The 23,913-nt window shown below is 37.1% G+C and overlaps 1 protein-coding gene, 1 long non-coding RNA gene and 1 pseudogene across 2 annotated transcripts in view; 2 read left to right on the top strand and 1 right to left on the bottom strand.

Moving 5' to 3' along the window:
* LOC140670251 (uncharacterized) overlaps positions 1-23,913 on the bottom strand; it is a 64,278-nt gene that overhangs the window by 23,176 nt on the left and 17,189 nt on the right. The window lies entirely within an intron of this gene.
* On the top strand, positions 18,433-19,341 carry LOC140670224 (uncharacterized; annotated as a pseudogene).
* LOC140670295 (uncharacterized) lies at positions 21,582-22,595 on the top strand. The gene has a single exon (XM_072900859.1). It carries the CDS (start codon positions 21,591-21,593, stop codon positions 22,593-22,595), a length of 1,005 nt encoding a protein of 334 aa, XP_072756960.1. The 5' UTR covers positions 21,582-21,590.

A 23,913-nucleotide genomic window follows, 5' to 3' on the forward strand; every position in this document is an offset into this window, starting at 1 on the left:
AAATCATATTCGGTGTATAAATCCACACGAATTTCAGAATATTATCTAGGATGATTATGACTTTTTTTTCCTTTATTTTCATCAAAGTTTTAATTTTCCTCTTCTCTGCATTCTTTGTATAAAAGAAATGTTTATAAATTTTTACTAATGGTACCTCATTATGTTTGTCAAATACTTCATTCATTAAAATAGACAAATTTCTTTTAAAATTCATATTTATTCTGTATATCTCTTTTATTCGCATTAGAATAAGAAAATATTTAATTATTTTTAACTAGTTTTGAATTCGCGCGTACAGAAAAGAACCAGTATGTTTTAGCGTGTTGGTATGGTACATATTACCAAAATAAGTTCCGCCTCTACCAATAGCAACCTCGGTATATGTACCAAACGATCGCCAAAAATCGACTATAGTTATGAAATGTTTGAGGTAAAAGGTATATTATATAATTTAAATAATATAACATACTTTACATTATTTGAATTGATAACATTTTTTTCTTTTGTTCACAATATTTTTCTATATTTTTTTAGCAAAAGAAATATTTTCTGATTTAAATGATAAACAATTCAAATTCTGTGATAAAAATTAAGCTGTACTAACAAGAGAAGTTTTAATTGAACATATTCAGTTTTCCGAAAGAGGTGCTATTATTATAATTGAACTTGATGGGCTAGCATATTAATATCTATATATAACAAACTTACAATTTTATATTCACATCTCCTCGCTCCTATTGCCTCTTTATTATTTACTTTTTTTATATATTTCCAAAATCTTAGATACATTTGAATTGGTAAGTTATTAATATAAGCAATTTTTTTACAAGAATATAAAGAAATAAAATATAAATAAAATAAATAAAAAATAAAATATATGTAAAAAATAAAATAAGTATATAATAATATATTAATTATATATTCATATTTTCAATATAATATGTATATATGTATAAATAAAATATATAAAATTCTTTATTATTATGTAATTATTTTTTATCTAATTGGCTTTTGTAGATTGAAAAAGAATATAAACTGTTATTTCCCAAATATAATGATTTCTTCTTAAAAGAATTTATCAAATATTGTGAAATTATTCTAAGAGTTTTTTCCAAGACTGATTATGAAATACATTCTCCAGTAGATAAATTGGAAGAAGGTAATAAATATAATATTTAATACAGTTAATACAATTTCATTTAATAATATATAAAAATGCAACATTTATCAGTATTTGAAAAATTTTTTATTCACATTTTTAAATTCACTCATACACGTTACCTCTGTATCAGTTATTTAGTATAAGTGTAATTAAATAAACATATATTTGTGAAATTATATTGTGTGTTAATAATTGAAACGCACCTAACGCCAGTCCGCATCTTCTACGTTCGGTGTCGTATTTAATGCTAATCTGATTCTTCAACAAAACCTGGTTTCGACCATCGACAAAGATCAGCGACACAGCGGTACGGACGATTGCACGCTCATTACGACTCCTACCCTGCTGGCATCGTGCTTATATTCTGCACATGCGGCACTCCTATTTCCAGACTGTAACTTGCACTTACTCCCGCTAGCATCGTGCTAATACTCTGCACATGCCGCATTCCTATTCCAATACCAATAGTCGAACCCAGTAGTTATGCGAAATTAATTCAATCTTTTCCGTAGATGCCAAAGGTAAGAAGAGGTAGGCACAAGTATCACGCGCGGCGCCTATATTATGAGTTCAAATACTCTCCCATTACCGAAGCGGATAGCGAGTTCCTTGGGACAGAGCGCATTTATTTCGATCTAGAGTACGAAGCGTATTTCTACCTAACCCGGCCTTTTGAGTGAAGGAAACCAGACCTCTAAGGAAAGACACCCGCGTTAAATCTATAGGATATTTTCGGTGACCGTGCAAGCTGACGCCAGTAGACACACAGCGACTGTACCCCCCCTGCCGTTCTTGAATTACGTGCCAGGAGACCCAAGGAAGACGCGTTACCTTCAAATATGTGACAAAATCCTATATTTGAATTACGGGAGTTCTACCCCCAAACACTGGGGTTCCGCAGAACGGCCGATAATATTGGACTAATTTTACGCGGAATAAATGTAACGAATATTCTGAAATAAAACCACTTAAAACACAAAAACCTGGAAACGCGCAGATTTTCTCTTGTCATCGAGGTTCACTTTTACGACCGACCCTTTTTTTCCCTTCCTGGGTTTCACTCTGACCAGTTCACTCTTAACCGAATCTTTCAAAATCATATTTCCCTTCTCGTTGTTGAGTTCATTTTTACGACCGACCCTTTTTTTATTACTTCCCGGGTTTTACTTTGACCAGTTTCACTCTCAACCAGATCTTTTCGAAGGAATATTTGTCTTCGAAATAATATTCTCCGCAAATAATATGCAACGCGCGCTTTATTTTATCCGACAAATTATAAACAATCGAACTTAAATCTAAATAAATACAAGAAATCCTTCTACCGTTATTCAATTATTTGTAGACCTGGTTATCCTTATTCTCCCGGCAGCAAATAGCAATAACATTTCGTATGAATAATAATAAACAATTAAGAACACATCTACATGTGCTACGCACGTTTGCACCCTGTTCAGGAGGGCCACCTCTCCCCTCCAGCCGTTGAAGCGCGCTACTGACTAGAGAACGTTCGTTGCGCTTATATCTCCGAGTTCGTTCATAGATCGGAACTGATTCCGTATTGCGCCTTTTGTTTCGTGAACTCGGATAATATCGATAAGAACTTTTATGCGTACTTCAACGCTCACCTTGCCATCGACAGCGCACGTTATACCGGTGTACATTGCACTGCATGTTCTCGTAATTTAGTGGAGTTTTTCCCGTTTGACTGCGAAAGATGGTGCCTACGCCGACTTCCTCCAAGATCTAAGAAATAGGAATATTTTCTACTATTCGTTAGTGGAACCATCCCCGAGAGATTTATACTACGGGACTTCCCTTAATCAGTAATTGCGTTTTCGCCGTTGCCATATCATCACACACACTGCAGCTGGTAACATCAATGCAGATAATAAAGAAAAAACGCGTCATGCTATCACATCACCTAATACATTGCCTTTGAGAGAGAATATTCATCGTCCGGATAGCCCTAGTTGCGGGAAATCCCCACAAGCTCAGCTTCTGAAATAAGCGACCGGTCAGGTGGAAGGTCCGAGTACTCTCAGGAGCCGCGACCTCGCTTAGACGTAACAGGATTTAAAATTGTTCGACCGTTATAACTAGACGCTGATTAGTTAAATTTAACATTTTATAAAAATGAACAGAAAGCTTAAATCAAATTCGGTTGTCAAACAGCAGACATTTTGAGAGAGACCTCTGACAGCTTTTAAGCTGAACGGTTGCGTCTTATATTTGATACGTGATACTGATATTGTATACGTCTGTGTTTGTATTAATCATTAAAGTTATTCTTTTTAGTTTAATAGTATAATTTTATTTACGAGTGCGGTCCGTGAGTGTCACTTGCGTCGCGTCGTGTTCGATTAATATCGTTCCCGCGAACGTAACAATATATATATATATATTTAAGCTCATAAGTCAATACATTTTATACTAATACTGAATTAAAAATAATGTTAAATTAAAATATTTAGTTTATAACAAATTCAATTATATTCTCTTTTTATTTTTACCAGTAACATTGTAGAAACGTTGCAACATTGCAAGTTGCAATGTAATATTGCAAAGATATTATAAAAACATACAATTGCAATATTACACCGAAATGATCCTGCAATGTTGCAGAAATATAAAATATATAAAAATTCTATACAGCACATAAAATCATATTCTAATTATCGAATATTCTATATACTCATACTATGAATATACGTCTCATATATATATATATATATATATATATATATATATATATATAACTTATATATATTTAATATATATTTAATATATATATTATGTATATATTATATATACAGGATGTCCCAGAACAACCTTCCGTAAAATGACCTATTTCTGACACAATTCTAAGACAATTTTTCCTTTACCAAAATTTGATTTGAAGCGTAGTTTTTGTGTTATAAGCAAAAATAGTTAGCAAATCACGCGTCGAGTATAGAAGGCAGGCAGGAGCGGCGCGGCGCACCGCGAGCGCGGGCGCAACTGACCGTCCGACGGGTGATTACCGCCGCATGAGTCGCTAACTATTTTATCATATAGCATAAAATTATGCTTTGAATAAAATTTTGGTAAAGAAGAAAATGTCTTATAATTACGTCAAGAATACGTGTTCCTTAAAATAACATTACTTTAATGACCAAAAGTTGTTCCGGATCGCCGGCCGTCGGACGCTGCGATCAGCTGATTGCTACATGCGATGTGTGTATGTCTGAGTGTGTGCGTAAAAGGAAGGGACAGAATGAGTGAAAGAAAGAGAGAGAGAGAAATAACCGCCTCCGCGACGGCTTCCTTCGATTGTCATCGATATTGTCGTCAACGACTTCAGACTGATCGATATATTGATTTTCCGGCTCAGCTGAGACACATCGCGTGTAGCAATCAGCTGATCGCAGCGTCCAACGTTATTTTAAGGAACACTTATTCCTGACGTAATTATAAGACATTTTCTTCTTTACCAAAATTTTATTTAAAGCATAATTTTATGTTATAAGATAAAATAGTTAGCGACTCATGCGGCGGTAATCACTCGTCGAACAGTCAGCTGCGCCCGCGCTCGCGGTGTGCCGCGCCGTTCCTATCTGCCTTCTGTACTCGACGTGTGACTTGCTAACTATTTTTGCTTATAACTCAAAAACTAAACTTCAAATCAAATTTTGGTAAAGGAAAAACTGTCTTAAAATTGTGTCAGAAATACGTCATTTTACGGACGGAAGGTTGTTCTGGGACACCCTGTATATATATATATATATATATATATATATATATATGTATATATATTATATTTACAATATATTCAGATATTATATTTAAGATCATCTTAAGATCTCATTCAACTAATGAAATGATATATGCTATGCGACCATTTCATTGGTTGATTGATCGAAATTGGCCAGTTTTAGAATTACGGATGTTATTATACCCAATTTATAAGGATGACGTAGTCTATGAATACTATCCAAAGGTTAAGTTCGAGGAGACGCTATTTAGCTCTATCAGCGTGATCTATCCTTCTTAAACTTTCAATGAGCAACAAAGATAGAATGACGCTTGTAACGCTAATAGCGTCGCCCCGAACCCAACCAAAATATGACTGGTATGGCTTCAGTCAAGTGATTGGTGAACTGGTGAGATACAACATTTACGCATGAAAAGTTTCGTATTTCCTTTAAAATCAAGAGAGTAAATTTATCATAAAAGATATAAAAGATTTATCATAAGATATAAAAGATTTATCATAACTTTCTAAATTTTTTAGAGTGAATTTTTACTCTAATCATGGAGTCACTGTCCAGTTCACTCCATGTGGAGTAAACATTCACTTCAATAGAAATGAATTTATTCACTCTAAGACAAAAAGTGAAAAATTTCACTTTTATTTTTAAAGAGAAGTCCACTGCTGAAGTTAACACTCGAAACTTCACTTTAATTTAAAGTGAAATCGCCTGCGTAGTTCTTTCCGTGTGTCACTTTTAAGTTAGAATAGCGCAGCATAGGCGACAAAAACAGTGAAATGTCACTCTTTTTAGGGTGAAGGATAAATCCAATAAAGAGCAAATAATTTCACTTTTTCGAAAAATTGAAATTTCACTCTATTTCGACTGGCAGTATTTTCATTATTGCTTGAAGTGAGATTCCACTCTAAAAAATTTAGAGAGAAAGATATAAAAGATCAGGTATAAGTACACAATTATTTTTCTAATATAACGTTTTATTTCAAGGTTATAAAAAAATATATTATTATCCATGGAATAGACGTGCTATTATTATGATTTGATAAATAATTATACTTTGTCTAGTTGTAAAATGCAAACAATGATTATCGAAAATAAAATATTAATCATTCACATATAAAACTTGGCTTTTGTAAGTATAATAATGATGATCGTAATCTGTAATTGATTTTAGAGGTTAATTCATATTAATTTTACTGCTGATTTTATTTTGTTATTTTTATGTGTTCTTGTATATATGTAATATTCACACATCAAAAGTAATAAATATAAAACCAGTATTAAAAATCAATAATGAATGTTATGAAGATTCATAACATGACAAAGTAAGTCTAAATACATGTTACGTTACTGTAATGATACATATGTATGTATAGTTACAAATATAAACACACAAATTTTCTATGTAATTTATTAGCCAATTTTAATTATTTAATTCAAAAAGTAATATAAAATTTAGACTTTTTCTTATTAGAAATATTTGGTTTTAATTTGCTTCCAAAATATGGTATTAAAATATTGTACAATGGTACGAGACTCATGTACTCAATGTACTTAGACTCATATCTATCATATTACAATTATAAAAACAAAAAAATTATAAAACCGAAAAATCAACTGTTATTATTTATATATAAAGTATTATTGACCATATAATGGCAAATATAAAAAGAAGTGATTAATATATGTCAATTATACTATATCAATTAATATGTCAATGCATGTTTACTTGAGTAGTAATGGGGCAGGTATGGCCCGTCAAAACAAACCCCCACCACCGCGCCCTCGGGCAACGCGGGGGGTGTCTGGTGTTTTCCCCCACCACCACCGGGACTGACAGAAAAAAAAAGTGGTGGTTAGAGGGGGAACGGTTCGTGCTCAGGTATGAAAAATTTATTTTTTGGAAAAATTTTCTGATTTTTTCGGGACTTGAACCTGGGTCCTTCGTATTGCTGATCCTGGTCCTGGTGTGTTGAGCTAAATAAGAACTTACTAGAGTAAAGGTTAGATAAGGCATTTATGTTACGTAGTAGGGCAGGTATGGTTCTTGGTCCGATATCGGTTACGGTGCTGGTGAAGGGAGTAAAAAGCTCTTTGACGTTCTGCAAGCGGGGCAGATATGGCTCTTAGGGCGATATCGGTTACGGAGACGGTGGTGGGACGGAAAAGCGCGTTCTGCACGTGGAGCAGGTATGGCCCGTCAAAACAAATGACGTCGCATGGTAGTTGACCATGTATAATGTCATGCCTGTGAAAATGAAAAAAAAGATAATAACACAGAAACGTGCAGGTTCTGTCAAACGCGATGGTATGACACAACGAAAGAAATAGTATTATCGATGTCTTATATTACGATGAATGCCTATTGTTGAAAGAAGTTGCGGAACATTCTCTTTCAACAATAAAAGTAATGGAACTACTTATATGTAAAATGGGAAAGAGGAGAAAGAAATCGACAATAAATTTAAATGTACAAATATGTAACGTTTATATTTAAAATTTTTTACAAAATCAAAATTATTCAAGAAGTTTTTACAAAATGAATAATTGAAGAAAATATTCCTGGGATAATGATTATAAATTTCGTGTTGTTACTATCATATGTACAATTTGATTGAGGTAAAGCGAGATTATTTCTAAAAATGTTATTTCAAAGTATATATCGAGAAATGATAAATCTTTTAGCTGAATGCGAACGTTACTATTTCCTTGCTATTACTATTGATCAGAAGTTTTATAATACTGCTATTAATGTTACTATTGATAGGAAGATTTATCTCTATTTCGTTCATTAGATATCGCGCACATTCGTTGACACTGTTGGAAATTAAATTTAGTTGATTCAAACGAGCGTTTACACATCCAACTATATTTTCCAGTCCCAGAAAGGTTGCTCTCTGCATTACTATCGCAACGCTGTAAGTTTTCCGTTTTTTCGATGTAGGCCCGTTTGCGTTCGTATCCTCGATGTTTTCGGAAGAAAGATCTTCTTGCACGTTTTCGCGATACGCTACTAGCACAGCTCTAGCACCATATGCGGTAGTAAAATTTATAATTATTTTGTCGATGATAATCGTACTCTGTTTAATTTTATCACCGTTTAAGTACAAAGACATCTGTTCCATGTTTTCTTGAAATTTCTGCCACGATTCCATATTGAAGCAAATTCCTTCAGCGCTATGAGATGATAATTTAACAATCGGTAGAAAATCCAGTTCCTCTCCATCCGACGCCATAAGGCTCACATGAATTTTCTTCGTATAGGATGAATTCAGGCCATATGTTGTAGATAACAACATACGTTGCAGTTCGATTTTTCCCACGAAATTACATTCTGACTTAGAAGCGCTGACTGAATACAAGGATTTCTTGAAATTTGAAATTTCCTTACGATTGTCCATGATAGCTGCTTCTGCGTAGAAAATCGAAGTTCGAATAATCACGCACAGAATACAAACGAAAACAACGAACTTTTACAGTTGAACTTGCTAGTTCGGATGGCAGGAAACGACTGAACTTAATTTTCCCGAATACTTAAATTAGAAAGATGAAATAGAAATGCGATGGGGAAAATGCGCGCGCAGAATAATAAAAAATTATATGTGTATGGAATTTTAAATCAATTTAAAAAATAGATTATAAAAATGTACGTTACTCTCCATAGCTTGCCTGTGTCGCGTCTAAAGTTCAGAGAATAATATTTTTATAACGTAGTTTTACAAAAATCGTGAAAAATATAATAAAAGAAAATTTTTCATATATATATATATATATATATATATATAAATAAAATTGTATTCAATATATATAAATTTAGAGAAAGAAATTCTAAAGAGTGCCAAGAAAAAAACAAAACCTTGCGTCACATATAAAAGTTATAAAAAAAAAAAAAGATATTTATTTATTGCTTGTTGGTTTTTCCAAAATTTTTTCACGACATATTTCTTATAGCTAGCCGCCGGGAAAATAAAGAAAATAATAAAGATTACTTAACGTAACAAAAAAAAAAAAAAAAAAAAAAAGGAATAAGCGTTTATTGGTTGTTGGTTTTTGTGAAATTTTTTTCACGATATATTTATTATAAATAGTCGGCGAGAAAATAAAGAAAATAATAAAGATTACCGAAATTTTTTCACGACATATTTCTTATAACGAGGCGCCGCGGAAATAAAGAAAATAATAAAGAAAATAATAAAGATTACTTCACGTAACAAAAAAGGAATATTCGTTTATTATCGTACGTAACAAAAAAAGAAATGTAAACGTGGGAAATAGATTATTTCCAAAACTTTCTTTGAATTTACCGTTAATTCATCATAAAAGAAGAAAATATAATAATAAAACATTCTTTCAAAAGTTTTGCATTGTATTGTCCTATCGCATTTTGTTTAAAAATCCGATCAATACAAAATCAAAGAATTTTCCCCTCTTCCTAAAGAGCCGTTTTCTTTAAAATGTATAAATATGGTTCTCCGTATTGGAAAAAGTACATTTTAAGTTCCGAATTTGAATTTTATCCATCACGCGAGTTACAGTGCAAATAATTAATTATCATGTCGAATCTTAAAAACGTTGTAGAAATTTGCCTTTCACTGGCACAGAGTTTATGCGGCCAAAAATTTGACAAATTGTTATCGGGATTAACAAGCGACGACGAAAAAAATTATAATGTCTTCGGAAAGTTCGCTGGTGAGTGTCGTAGCGTGGTACTCGCGGTATTATTCCGCCTAGGACATTTTTGCAATTTTCGCGAACTTTTGAATATCGCCGGAGAAGTTATCGAATCGCGAATCTGTTTTGGTGAGGAAGAGAGCGATGCTGGTGGGCACATAGAATTTCTTCGGCTGCATTTTCATCGATTTCTCCAGAATTTGAATGGTAAGTTTTTATTTTTACTTTTATGAGGTTTAAAATTATAAAATATGTTATTTAAATCAAACAATTTTTAGACTCAACGCGTCCGATCGCGATCGCGAGAGTCGAAGGAAATCGTCTCCCTCGAATAAACGAAGATTGAACCGGAAGATTAAGTTTACGTAGGAGACGACAAGCAGACACGTCGCCAGAGGCGGGACCTTCACGTAAGTTTTAACACATATTTTATAGCGTTGATGAAAAATAAAATATTATTTTTCAAATTTTAAAATACCGTACATTTCAGGACGGGCACGCATAGTGTTAACTCCAGAACCTCCTGTTATCGATTTAACGGAGGGGGATACAGAGAATGACACAGAGGAACCGCTTTCCGGAGAAGTTAGCTCGATTGACGAAGTGGTCATATTCTTCCAGATTGCAAGTAAGTAAAAAATATTATATCGAATAAAAAAAATAGCGCGAAAGATTTTTTAAACAAGAGAAATAATACAATATTTTTTAGATTACATCGCAGCAAACGAAGAAGTACGGAATGAAGACCTGATGGAGGGAAATGAAGAGGCAGAAATAGAATCGGGCGAAATGACTGAGGAAGAAGAAGAAGAAGAAGAAGAAATGAGAGAAGAGGAAGAAGGAATGAGAGAAGTGGAAGAAGAAGCGGAAGACGAGGAGGAAGAAGAAGAAGAAGAAAATGATATAAATGACGTGTCGATGATAGAAGAAGGTAATAATAACTTAACACATTCTTTAGTTCTTCTCTTACGTTTAAATTTTATTTTAATTGAAAAAATTTTACTAGGAAACTTTTACTCAACAACTATCGTCTCCGACATTTCATACACGCCCGTGTACGATCCCTAAAGATATACCGGCGTAACAGAAGGTTGAAGGGAGAAGATTAAAACGAGTAAGTTAGCTTAACATAAATAATAACGTAACAATTTTACATTATTAACAAAATTTAAACGTAAGAGAGAAATATTTTACGAAATATTTCATCAAAATAATTTAATTATTCTTATTTTTCACAGTACAGATCGGGAAGCGGCGAAATACAACCTCAACAAGATCAACAAGTACGCGTAGGAGAAAAAGAAAATCACTCGCATGCAGATGAGGAAACACTTGACGCTGTGGAAAACGAGCCCGATAGAAGAGAAGAGGAGGGTGTATATACTGGCGATCAGGTAGAAAATAATTTTAGAAGTATTGTATTATTATCGGAAAACGTGCGCCAATTTAGAAATTTCGGTATAGAGGGACGCGAAATTAGTTTTCGTATCCGACCCGTACCCGAGGGGGCTAATGTATATAACTGGCTAGAGAACGCGTTTCGGCTAGAGAACTTCACACGTACGTAACGCGTTCGTGCGTACCGGGTGATTACGTCGGGATGACTTTTGATTCTGGAAATTTTACGCGTGGACCCGCAGGTATATCGTTCCGACCATTTCGCGACTTGACTTACGAGAATATTTGGAATCTTGTAAGTTCGTTAGCGCAAAGTTGCGATGGTCATGATATAGCTCTAGCATTTAATATCCGCGTTTTTAAAGTTACTCCTCCTCAGGAAAGCGGACGTAACGCACTTACACGGGATATTATTGTTAAGCGTTCGATTTTAACGATTTCCAATTCGGACAATTTATGTTTCCCTCATGCGCTTGTATCCGCTCAAATTTTTAACGAGCGTGGAAAGTTACACGGGAGAGTTACATGAAAAATGGAACGCAGTGAGACGACAAAACTCTGTTACAACGCGACTTAGCGGAATGCGGGTGTCACGATTCCTGAGGAAGGAAGCGGAATTCCCGAAATCGAATGCTTTCAACAATATCTCGCCGGGGATAATATTGCTATAGTGATATATAATATCGTTACTTTTGGTCGAGGCGGTAAACCGTTGTACAACGGGGTTGAATTCTTAGCCTCTCTACAGCGAGAGACAAGAACGTGCTTAAATATATTATTTCATCCGGACATAAAGCATTTCGACGTAATTTTATATTTAAGGGCCGCCGCGGGTGAGCGAGGATACTGCGTTCCGTGTAATTTAAGTTATCGCTCCGATAAGGGGGAGCATCGATGCTCTATCAAATGTCCGCGATGTAACGCGATGCCGCCGTGCGAGCAAACAGATACGCCATATATTAGGTGCGATAATTGTGGACGGGGATTTTTTAATCGTGAGTGCTTGGAGCGTCACCGCGCGCGAAAATCATACGATGGAAAATCGCAAAAAAGCGTTTGCGAAATTGTACGATTTTGTAACGATTGTGGCCGGTTAATTCAAAGAAATAAACAACAGGAATGTGACATGGCTTATTGTACCGTGTGTCATTCTTTACAATCGCTGAGCCATTTTTGTTATATGTTACCTATTCGGTGCGGCGATAATTCCAATCCTTATTGTGCGGAATTTATCGAAGAGAATGGGGAGCAACAATAACGGAGGAACGGCGGCGAAAATAATTGTATACCTGCACGTAAAAAAAGCCGCGTAGCATTCGTGTTTTACGACTTTGAGACGAGGCAAGACGAAACGCTGCAAGGTACCACGAATGTAAAAATTCACGTGCCTACGCTCTGCGTCGCTCATCAAATTTATGAGTCATGCGCGGAAATAAATGAAACCTCGGTGCGATGTCGTTGGTGCGGGATTCGGGAATATATATTTCATCGTAATCCCGTACAGGAATTTGTAGATTTTGTAACGCGTCCGACAAAATATTTTAAACAAATAATTTGTATCGCACATAACGCTAAATCGTTTGATGCTCAATTTATTTTACATCATATCGTGGAAAACTCGTATCTCGTTAGAGCCGCAAGTAATTTTAAATGGAACGAAAATAGTTGTATTAACGGTGGGACGTACAAAATTTATCGATAGTGTGGTTAGTATGGAAGGAGCGTGAGCTCGGTCATCGCATTTTCCACGCAGGGCGAAGCAGGGAATATCGTTTACCCGATGGCACGCTTGTCGATGGGTACTACGAGTCTGCGGAAAACGGGGTAACGCAATATTACGTGTTACAATTTCACGGATGTTTCTTGCATGGTTGTCCGAGATTTTTTTGAGTCAATCGCGATAAACCGCTTTCGTCAGATCATACAGATACAATCGATTTACGTTATGAGCATACCGTCGCAACGACATCGCGTCTTCGAACACGGGGATACAGGGTGATAGAGAAATGGGAGTGCGACTTTGATCGCGATATAAATAAAAATGTTGAAATGCGTGAATATTTACAACGTCATCAAATGTTAGACAACAAACCGCTCGATCCTCGACACTCCTTCTATGGAGGGCGCACGGAAAATATTGTGACGCGCTACGAGATTACGGGAACGGAGAAGATACGTTACGTTGATGTATGTTCACTGTACCCGTATGTGTTGAAAACCGGTGCTTTTCCGATCGGGCATCCAACGGTATACGTAGGCGAGGAATGCGCGGATTTAATCGGAATATCGCCGGGATATAATTTCGACTCGGTCGAAGGAATCGTTCGTTGCAGAGTACTCCCTCCCTGCAATCTTTTTCACCCTGTATTACCCTATCGCGTGCAGGGTAAATTATTATTCGCATTGTGTCGTGCGAAACATTTTCTCAATCCGTGTGCGCTCATGAACCTTTCGAACGCGAATTCGAAGGTACATGGATATCGTGCGAATTAAAGAAAGCTATTGAGAAAGGTTATTTTGTGACAGAGGTTAGTGAGATTTGGCAGTATAATGTCACTCGTTATAATCACACCACGCGCCAGGGAGGTCTATTCGCCGGATATATAAACACATTTTTACAATTAAAGCAGGAGGCTAATGGTTGACCGAGCGAATGCACAGATGACGATGCTAAAGAGCGATATCTTCGTGAGTACGAGGAAACAGAAGGTATTGCTCTTGAGAAAAATAACATCTTACACAACCCCGGTTTACGTTCGGTCGCGAAACTAGCGTTAAATTCTTTTTGAGGAAAATTTGGTCAACACGAAAACTTGCCACATACTGACATCGTTAAAACGCAGCAAAAATTAATGAGCCTACTCACTAGCCCGCAACACGAAATAACCGATATATTGCCCGTAAACGACGAGGTAATATATGTTTCGTCACGAATGCGACAAGAAGCAATCGTACCTTCGCCCCTTACTAATGTAGTAATAACAGCTTACACAACGGCACAAGCAAGATTAAAATTATACGGATATTTAGAAAAATTAGAAAACCGCGTTTTATATTATGATACCGATTCATGTATATATGTGAGTACCGGCGATCCTCAGGAATACGAACCGCGTAGGGGTAATTTTTTAGGCGATATGACGGATGAACTCGCAAACTACGGCGAGGGTAGCTACATAGAGTCGTTCGTATCCGGTGGACCGAAATTTTACGCGTATGTGGTTCGTACACCCGATGGACTCACTCGCGAAGTTTGTAAAGTAAAGGGTATAACTCTGAATTTTGAAAACTCGCGCTTAGTTAATTTTATTAGCATTAGAGAATTATTATTACAAAGAGAAAGAGAGGAACAGGCAGAGGAACAAGTAGAAGAAACAACCCCTGAATCGAGAATAAATCTTCGGTTTAAAGCCATTCGACGCACAGTGTTTCATGATATAATTACGCGTGATGAAACAAAAAGATGTACGCCTGTGCTATTAAAACGAAGATTTATAAAAACAAAACGATATTCTCTACCGTACGGGTATTTATCAGAAACTTGATAGATATTAGCATACTTTCCTGTTCACTCCTCTAACTTTGTGTGTAAAAATATACAATTGCGCACGTTTTCCGCCCACCCTGCGTAAAATATAAATATTGTCCAAATGTAAAGTTTTGTAAAATAAAATTTTAGTTTTAAATATAGCTGTAATTTTTTTTATAATAAAATGTAAATCTTAGTTTAGTTGGAAAATGTAAATATAGCTAATAAGAAAAATACTATGTAAATGCATATATAAAAATAAAAAATTTATTTTTAATAAAAATACTGCTCCTATTTCCTCCCAACTTTTTATATTTTTTAGTTTTATTAATTTAGTTTTTAAGTGGTATATTTTTTATTTAGTAAAACAATAATTTTTTAAAAATAGCGCGTACGCTCAATCCCTTGTTATCGCGAGCATATATATGCTGGTGAGAGCATTTTTACTAAAGTTACAGCTTATCACCGCGCCATTACGCTCAGCGAGATATTCGCTAGCGCGAGCACGCGACCGCCGCGGGTGGAGGGCCCCGAAGCGCGGATAAGCTTATTCCTCTGCATTCCAACGTTTAACATTAAAAATTTATCGCGCATGCGCATTTTTAACAAGCTTATTATTATTATTATTATTTGTAAGGGTGACGATGAACTTATTTCATTTATAAATTTGTGTATAAATGCGCAATCGCTCATTTTGCAAAATGGATGTACGCTGGAAACATCCTTGGACGTCGATCGTCTGCGAACCTACGGGATGCGGAAAAACGATTTTCGTGGAAACTTTCCTTCGAAGTTGATCAATCATGTACGATTCGAGAGAATTTTATTTTATTACGCCGAGTGGCAAGATGCGCATCAACGCTTACAACACGCTGTGAGTGAAAGAGAAGTAGAAGAGAAAAGCGCGCGAAGAAGCGGTAATAATACTTTGAGAAACGCGAAAAAAAAATAATCGAATTTCGAGAGGGATTGCCGCGCCCGGAAGAATATTCCACGATCCGCTTTCTCTGAAATTGGTAATAATCGACGATCTTATGGGAGAATCATCATCGTGCGACGCTATCGTGGATCTGTTTACGAAAGGAAGCCATCATAAGAATCTCAGTGTTATTCTTATCTCGCAAAATCTGTTCCATCAGGGGCATGGACAGCGTGACATATCTCTCAACGCGAATTATATAGTTGTTTTCAAAAATCCGCGTGATCGTGCCCAAATTCGTCATTTAGAACGTCAAGTATATCCCGACGACCCAAAGTTTATGGAAGAAGCATACTACGACGCAACCTCGAGACCGCATGGATATTTATTGCTTGATTTATTGCTTGAAACAATCCACTCCAGACGAATATCGATTTCGGGCGTGTATCTTTTCCGACGATTCGCTGCATTACGTCTACGTACCTCGAAGATCGAGCAATAGAGGAGGGAGTACATAAAAGGAGGGTGATTACATACGATTCTTGCCAGTCGCGCTATTACATCGTAATGGTAAAAGAGAATAAATATCCTTCGTCACCGGCGTCACGGAATTCGTCGGACGGAGCAATAAAAACTGCTAGACGATCAATCGGCGAGCGAAACGCATGTCTTTTGAAAACTTTGTGCTATCTGAAAAAAAAACAAAGAGTGTCTTTCTTACGCACTGCAGATAATAAACTAATAAAGTGCATACAAGAGTGCGCTTATAATACGCTCAAAGGAAACGTACCGCTTGGAAGTAACGAAAAAAGACGATTAGCCAAGCATAAAACCATCCTACGACGCGTTGCGACAAAACGAGGTAATTGGAGAGGCAGAAGAAAGCTACTGGTACAACGGGGAGGATTCTTACCCTCTTTATCTTATTGCTCCTTTACTCGAGGTTATATTATCACGGATTATCGGGAAATGAAAAATTATACAACTTTTTATATCAGCTTTTTTTTCAGAATAAAAAGTAAAGCATTAACGATTCCGATATTTGAATAATGGAAAGAGCTAAAAAAATGGTTTTAATTTCTACGGAAAATCTCGAGAGAATGCAGCGCATGCAACATCAACAACATCCGGAAATAGCACCCAGCGCATCATCGTCGGATAATTCGATAAAACAAAATCTGGAAAATGTTAACGAAAATAATAATACGGTGCAGACTGGAACTACTTTATCGCGACTCCCCGCGACGAGAGGGAAAGATGGAAAATGTATAAAGAAGTACTTCAACGTTATCTTCACTTTGTTCGAGCTGCGAGAAAACGTTTACGCAAAGATAATGGCGAGGTAGATGAAGAGCAGAACGAAGACATGAAAGATTTGTATGATGACGATAACAATGAACTTTTGGAAACGCAAACTTTAATTAGCAGTGACGGTAACATTAGCGGTAGTAATACTAGTAGCAGTTTCGGAAAAAAACGCGCTCAATCGGTGGAAATGATAAAACAAATAGTCGTCTCCGAAATCTTATCGCGACAAAGCACGCGCTCTATTGAAATATTTGGTAGACACCCCGGAGTCTAAGATTAGCTGGGATAGACGCGGAGTTGTGACTATAGACGGTATAGTCGTAACGGGATCGAATATCTCGGATCTCATAAACGACGCGATACGGGAAAGAAAAACCGTAAAAGCAACCGGAAGAATTCAGTTTGCTCGATTACTGCATGATATAAACACGCCTTCCAATCTCATAGGTAATCGCGATTTGTTACGAGTTCATCGTATTAAAAATCCGTTACCTCGCGGGAGCTCCACTCTGAAGAAAACTCTGCGCTTAAAATCATACACTCGTAAATTAAACGAGTCCGACGCAGACACGATATTTGTATCCGCCGGCGAAGACAGCGCCGATGAAACATTAACACACGATAACGAAGATTCTCCGTCAAAAGGGAAAAAACGTTTACTCGATTGGATGAGACTCTAATGTCGGAATTCGAAAAACTGTATTACGACCCCTCGCACTACGCAGGGTATTCCGCGGTGGACATTTTAACGCGAGCCGTTAAACCGAATTTTAGTCCCAACAATGTTCTCGACTGGCTTAAATCGCAAGACGTGTACACGCTGCATCGACCAGTACGACGAAAATTTCCGCGTTTACATTATAACGTGACAAATATCGACGATTTGTGGGAAGCTGATTTGATTGATCTCCGTAATCTCAAGAGCTATAATGACGGTTAGTACGGTGTAATACGAGCTTTTGAGCTTTTGAGCGTATATTCTCGAGAAGCAATGGTCGTCTACCGGTTTGCCTACAGACCGACAAAGGTAAAGAATTTATAGCGCGTCCTGTACAAAAATTCTTAAAAGAAAAAGACATTCGCTTTCGCGTAACTCGCAATCCTGATATTAAAGCAGCTATAGTGGAGCGTTTTAATAGAACACTCAAGGAACATATGTGGCGTTATTTTACGCATAACAATACACGACGTTACATAAATGTTTTGCAGGATATCGTTCACGCTTTTAATCACACGCGTCATTCCAGTATCAAAATGCAACCTGCGGTCGTTACGCGGGAAAATGCCCGCATTGCGCGCGAAAATATAACTCTTCGTTGGAAAAACGAGAAATGCGAAAAACAAAAGGCTAAATATCGCGTTGGTGAACTCGTGCGGATCAGTAGAGCAAAAGTCACCTTCGAGAAAGGATACGAGGCAAAGTGGAGCGAGGAGATATTTCGAATTCATCGGGTTCTTGATTGGCGAAAACCGCGAGTGTACGAACTAAGTGACTTAGCCGGCGAGGTCATAGACGGTATTTTTTACGAGCAAGAATTAGCCCTAGTTGAGAAAAATTTACAGGAGGAAGAATTTATCGTCGATCGCGTGATAAAGAGCAGAGGACGTGGTGATAATAAACAGCTGTTAGTTAGCTGGCGTGGTTATCCTAGCAAGTTCGATAGTTGGATTCCCGCTTCAAGTTTAACAAATCTTTGAGATGAGGGAGGACCAATTTCTACTGGTTCTTCCGAGCAATAGTAGTATGCATTATTTTCCGGACAATACTACCTCATCATTTATTACGGAATTGCCTCAATCGATAGTTATACGGCGAATGGGAAGTCGCGCTCAGCGAAATTCAATTTCCCAATACTTTTTTTCATATACAACGTGGTGAGAATATACTCACATTCGCCGATGTTGACATTCAAAATAACGAGGAAAAAGATTCTGTGATAATTTCGAGGGAAGACAAAATACGGGCTGGCATTTATAAAAATATGGACGAACTTTTCGACGCGATTAATACGACGTGTAAAGGAGTCGGTTCGCATTTTCGTCTGGATCGACGGGGGTTATCCGCCGGTAGTATAGAGTTTTACCTTGAGTGTGATAAAAATAAATGTAAACTAAATCATTATGTAAACTTTTCCGATAAACTTCTACGAATACTCGGTTTAGGGGATGCACTTTATAATGCTCCTAAGCGGGAAGGACGATGCTATACTATGCTTACGACGTATAATCCTGATTCAAAAAAAAATCTACATCAATTTTTGTTAAACTCGGTTTTGAAAAGGGACGCTTTGGATTCTTTAGTTACGAACCCTGTAGTTTGGCTCGCGGTATTCCCGATAAACTATTCGTTTATTGTGATATTTGCGAACCTTACATAACAGGCGATGTGCAGTCTCCTCTTCTCCGAATAGTGTCGGTCGAGAGGCATGGTCGCGATTACGAGTACGGAACGAATCAAGTGAAACATTTCTCTTCTCTGCATTATACCCCGTTACGACGAACAAATTTCAGTAGGATTGAAATCGATATAAGAGATCAGTTCGGAAAAAAAATAGCATTCGAATCCGGAACATCGACTGTGACGTTACACTTTAGGCGAACCCGTTAGTATTGCGAACGTCGGCGTCATAGGAAAAAAGATAAAAATTAAGTTCTCAAATGCAACATGACAGACTACTACGAGTATTACAATTTACAAAGCGGCAGAGGTGGTGGAATTCCGAGAGTTTTCGTCGGCGCACCTTATCAACGCGGTCATGGAATCGGAAGTTTTCTAGGAGGATTATTTAGACGTATACTACCTTATCTAAGTAGAGAAGCGCGTGCAGTAGGGAAAGAAGCTTTACAAGCAGGTGTTAATATAATCGGTGATATTGAAAATAATATACCGTTAAAAATGTCGGCCGAAAACCGTTTTAAAGAATCGCGCGAAAATCTCAAGAGAAAAGCTAAAGAAAAAATAAGTAGTCTGATGAAAGGCTCGGGATATAAGATAGATGCGAAAATGCACGCAGCTCAGTTTCCTTTCGCCGGGCTTAACACGCGTATCGTTAAATCCGCGATAACGTCGTCACGTAAACGTCGGCGATCAAATAAGAAAAGATTACCGAAAAAAACCAAAGCGCGGAATAAAACATTAAAAAGCAAGGTGAGAAAGAAAAATCGCAAGTCAAAGAAAAGACATAACTTCTCTGCGAAACGTCGTAAAACTTCTAGAAAGCGCACCGTATCCGACATATTTTCTTAAACGATATTACGCTAAACACAGTAGACAACGAAAATATCGGTAAAAGATATTGATAAAAATTTACGGTAAATAATCATGTCTTTTCTTCATACGCATTCGAGCGAGTGTTTAAAAAGTAAACTCGATCTTTTTTCTTTACCACTCACGCAGACTAGCATCGAAAGTTCACAATGGATCTATTACAAACCCGTCAGCTCGCTCTCGGACGACTCACCGATAGAATTCGTCATCCCAGGCCATGGAGAAGAATATTTAGATCTCACACATACCATGCTGAGTCTTCGAGTGCGCGTGGAAACCAACGACGACCTCGCGCCGCGAACGGGAGATACCGCCGCCGCCACAGAGGTCAAAGTAGGTTTCGTAAATCATTTACTCCACTCCATCTTCAATCAGATCGACGTGTATTTCAATCAAAAGCTCGTGTCGCCTCCGAACAACGCTTACGCGTACCGCGTGTACATCGAGGCGTTGTTAAATTACTCTTCACCCGCAAAAACTACCCATCTAACCTCGAGTCTGTGGGACGCGGATACACCCGGATACATGGACGATCTATTGGAATCAAAAGGCAACGCCGCGCTCGTGAGACGAGCTCGATACATTCACGGAGAACGAGCGCTAGATCTTATAGGACATCTTCATTGCGACGTTTTCAATCAAGACAAATTTTTAATTAACGGCGTAGAAGTACGCTTACGACTCGTACGCTCGAAAGATTCATTTTGTCTCATGGAAAGTAACAGTTTATCGAAAATTCATATATTGGATGCCAGCTTACTTGTGAGAAGAGCGAAAATAAGCGTCGGGGTGTTACTTGTACACGCTAGAATGTTGAGTAAAGTTACTGCCACTTACGAGAGTCGAGGTTAAAACTTTTACGATTCATAGCGGGGTAATGGCGGAATCAATAGATAATGCAATATTAGGTCAACTACCGAAACGAATAATAGTCGGTTTCATCAATAATAAAGCATTTAATGGTGATAGAAAATTAAATCCGTTTAATTTTAAAAATTGGGGTATAAATTTCTTCTCGATGTATGTCGATGGTATGCAAATTCCCAGTAGGCCGTTATAGCCGGTTTTCTCGGTTGAAGAACCACTTTATGTTGAAGCTTATCAAACGCTTTTTTCGGGAACAGATATCCATTTTTTGAATGAAGGAAATTCTATAAGCAGAAAGGATTATTTCAAGGGATATACATTATTTGCTTTTGACCTTACACCCGATTTGTCCGCTAATTGTGCCGGCCATTGGAATCTTGTGAAACATGGAAGTTTGCGATTAGAAGTGCGATTCGAGAGAGCTCTCGCCGAGACCATTAACTGTATTGTTTACGCAGAGTTTGATAATGTGATAGAAATCGACGCGTCGCGTCAAGTCATCGTCGATTTTTCCGGCTAGTTTATCTATGCACGATTTATGCCTCGTAGTGTAATACTCGGTTAAAAATTCCCCCTCCAATTTCAAATAAAATATCGATATCGCCGTGTTTTCCAAAAACGTGTATTGTAACAAAAGAAAATTTAGTTTCATTCGAGACGTGAACGCGACGTTTCGTGAAGAGGTTATACTTTGTCATTGCAAGCACATAAATTTTCACAATATGGACATAGTCATCGACATACAAGGCTTCCGTGATGTCAACGATAAATTTATCCCAAAGGAAGTCGCTATTGTCTCGATTGACGTCCCAATCGTCGGTCATTGGATTATGATGCCTCCACATCCATTTGGAGAATTATCCGCAAAAGCAAGACGAGAAAACAATTGGCTCTCGCAAAATTATCACGGTATCGAGTGGTTCGACGGTGAAACTAATCTGAAATATTTTATTTCACATTTGCGCGAAATTACAAGACGTGTGCGTTACATTTACGTTAGAGGCAACGAAAAGGCAAGCTACTTGCGGAATATACTTTCCAGAGATATAAATAATTTGGAAGATATCTCTCCGCCATTTAAAAACCTATCGTCAAAAGAAGAAGACGGACGATATTGCTCTCACCACGGATTTTGGAATTTTGGAATCTTCCGTTGCGCATTACACAATGCTTATAAACTAAAATACTGGTTAGTCACACAAAATAATCGTGATATCGACGTTACGTTTAGTACTCAAGTTAGTTGTAGTACTGAAAAAGATTGTGAAATATACTCCGAGAACACGGACGACGAAATCGCCGAGGAAATCGAAAACAAAGATTATGTTTTTTGTGACATGAATGAAAATATTAAATCGAGTAATGAAATAGAGAAACAAAACCTGCAAAAAATCGAACATCTAATTGAAAAAGAAGAAGAAGAAGGATTCGTGAAATTGACGAAATCAAAGACGTTGCTGGATGAAAACAAGTTCAAAATTACTAACATTACTACGCAAACCGACATTGAAAACCTGAAAGCCGATATTGATAAAATCGCATTATCAAAAGAGGTAAAAACCGACGTTATTCAAATAATACCGCACGTTCGTTCGCCTTTGTTGGAAAAAAATGAACTCTCGCGAAATTTTGCAAGCACTCCATCATCTCGATGCCAGACATGTGGGAGTGTATTCTGCCGACAGAGTTCCGAGGGTGTGGACGAGGTCGATGACCATCGTTGTTAACACCGACAACCATACTCGACCTGGAGAACATTGGATCGCTTTCTTTCTCGATAAATACGGTACAGGCACTTACTTCGATAGTTACGGATTACTCCCTTTGTATTCCGGATTTTTACTCCGACTGCGGCGAAATTCCACCATCCACCATTGGAACACCCAGCAATTACAAGGAATTTTTTCTCAAACTTGCGGGCAATACTGCTGCGTATTTTTATATTATATGTGTAGCGATTACGATCTTAATCAGTTTCTTACTCTTTTTACCGAAGATTGCGAACGTAACGATCGCTTGATTGTACGATTATTTAATAAAATTTTCTTTCACGAAAAACGTATTAAACATTCCGACATGTAATGCTTAAACATGTAAACCTTTGTGTAATAAAATATAAAAAAATACATTGTACTATTACTTAATAAAAATTAATTATTACCTTAATTATATGTAATAAGAATCTTGATTTTTGTAGTAAAAATCTGCATCAATAAATGTGAGCAATTTTATTTTTAATCATCTATTTCTTTCACCCGCTCCTCTTTCCCATTTTACATATAAGTAGTTCCGTTACTTTTATTGTTGAAAGAGGATGTTCCGCAACCTCTTTTAACAATAGACGCTCATCGTAATATAAGACACCGATAATACTATTTCTTTCGTTGCGTCATACCATCGCGTTTGACAGAACCTGCACGTTCCTGTGTTATTATCTTTTTTTTCATTTTCACAGACATGACGTTATACATGGTCAACTACCATGTGACGTCATTTGTTTTGACGGGCCATACCTGCCCCACGTGCAGAACGCACTTTTCCGTCTCACCATCGTCTCCGTAACCGTTATCGCCCCAAGAGCCATATCTGCCCCGCTTGCAGAACGTCAAAGCGCTTTTTACTCCCTTCACCAGCACCGTAACCGATATCGGACCAAGAACCATACCTGCCCCACTACGTAACATAAATGCCTTATCTAACCTTTACTCTAGTAAGTTCTTATTTAGCTCAACACACCAGGACCAGGATCAGCAATACGAAGGACCCAGGTTCAAGTCCCGAGAAAACCAGAAAATTTTTCTTACCTGAGCACGAACCCTTCCCCCTCCAACCACCACTTTTTTTCTGTCAGTCCCGGTGGTGATGGGGGAAAACACCAGACACCCCCGCGGTGCCCGTGGGCGCGGTGGTGGAGGTTTGTTTTAACGGGCCATACCTGCCCCATTACTACTTACTTGTTTTATAGATAAATATATTATTTATAGATAATATATTATAGATAATATATAATATATAATATATAATTTACACTATTTATAAAAATTT

Source organism: Anoplolepis gracilipes, chromosome 10 (assembly GCF_047496725.1).
Source record: "Anoplolepis gracilipes chromosome 10, ASM4749672v1, whole genome shotgun sequence".
NCBI lineage: Eukaryota > Metazoa > Arthropoda > Insecta > Hymenoptera > Formicidae > Anoplolepis > Anoplolepis gracilipes.

What these genes read in the sequence shown, in the direction of transcription:
- LOC140670295 (XM_072900859.1), top strand. Translation starts at nt 21,591, where the DNA reads ATGGACATAGTCATCGACATACAAGGCTTCCGTGATGTCAACGATAAA.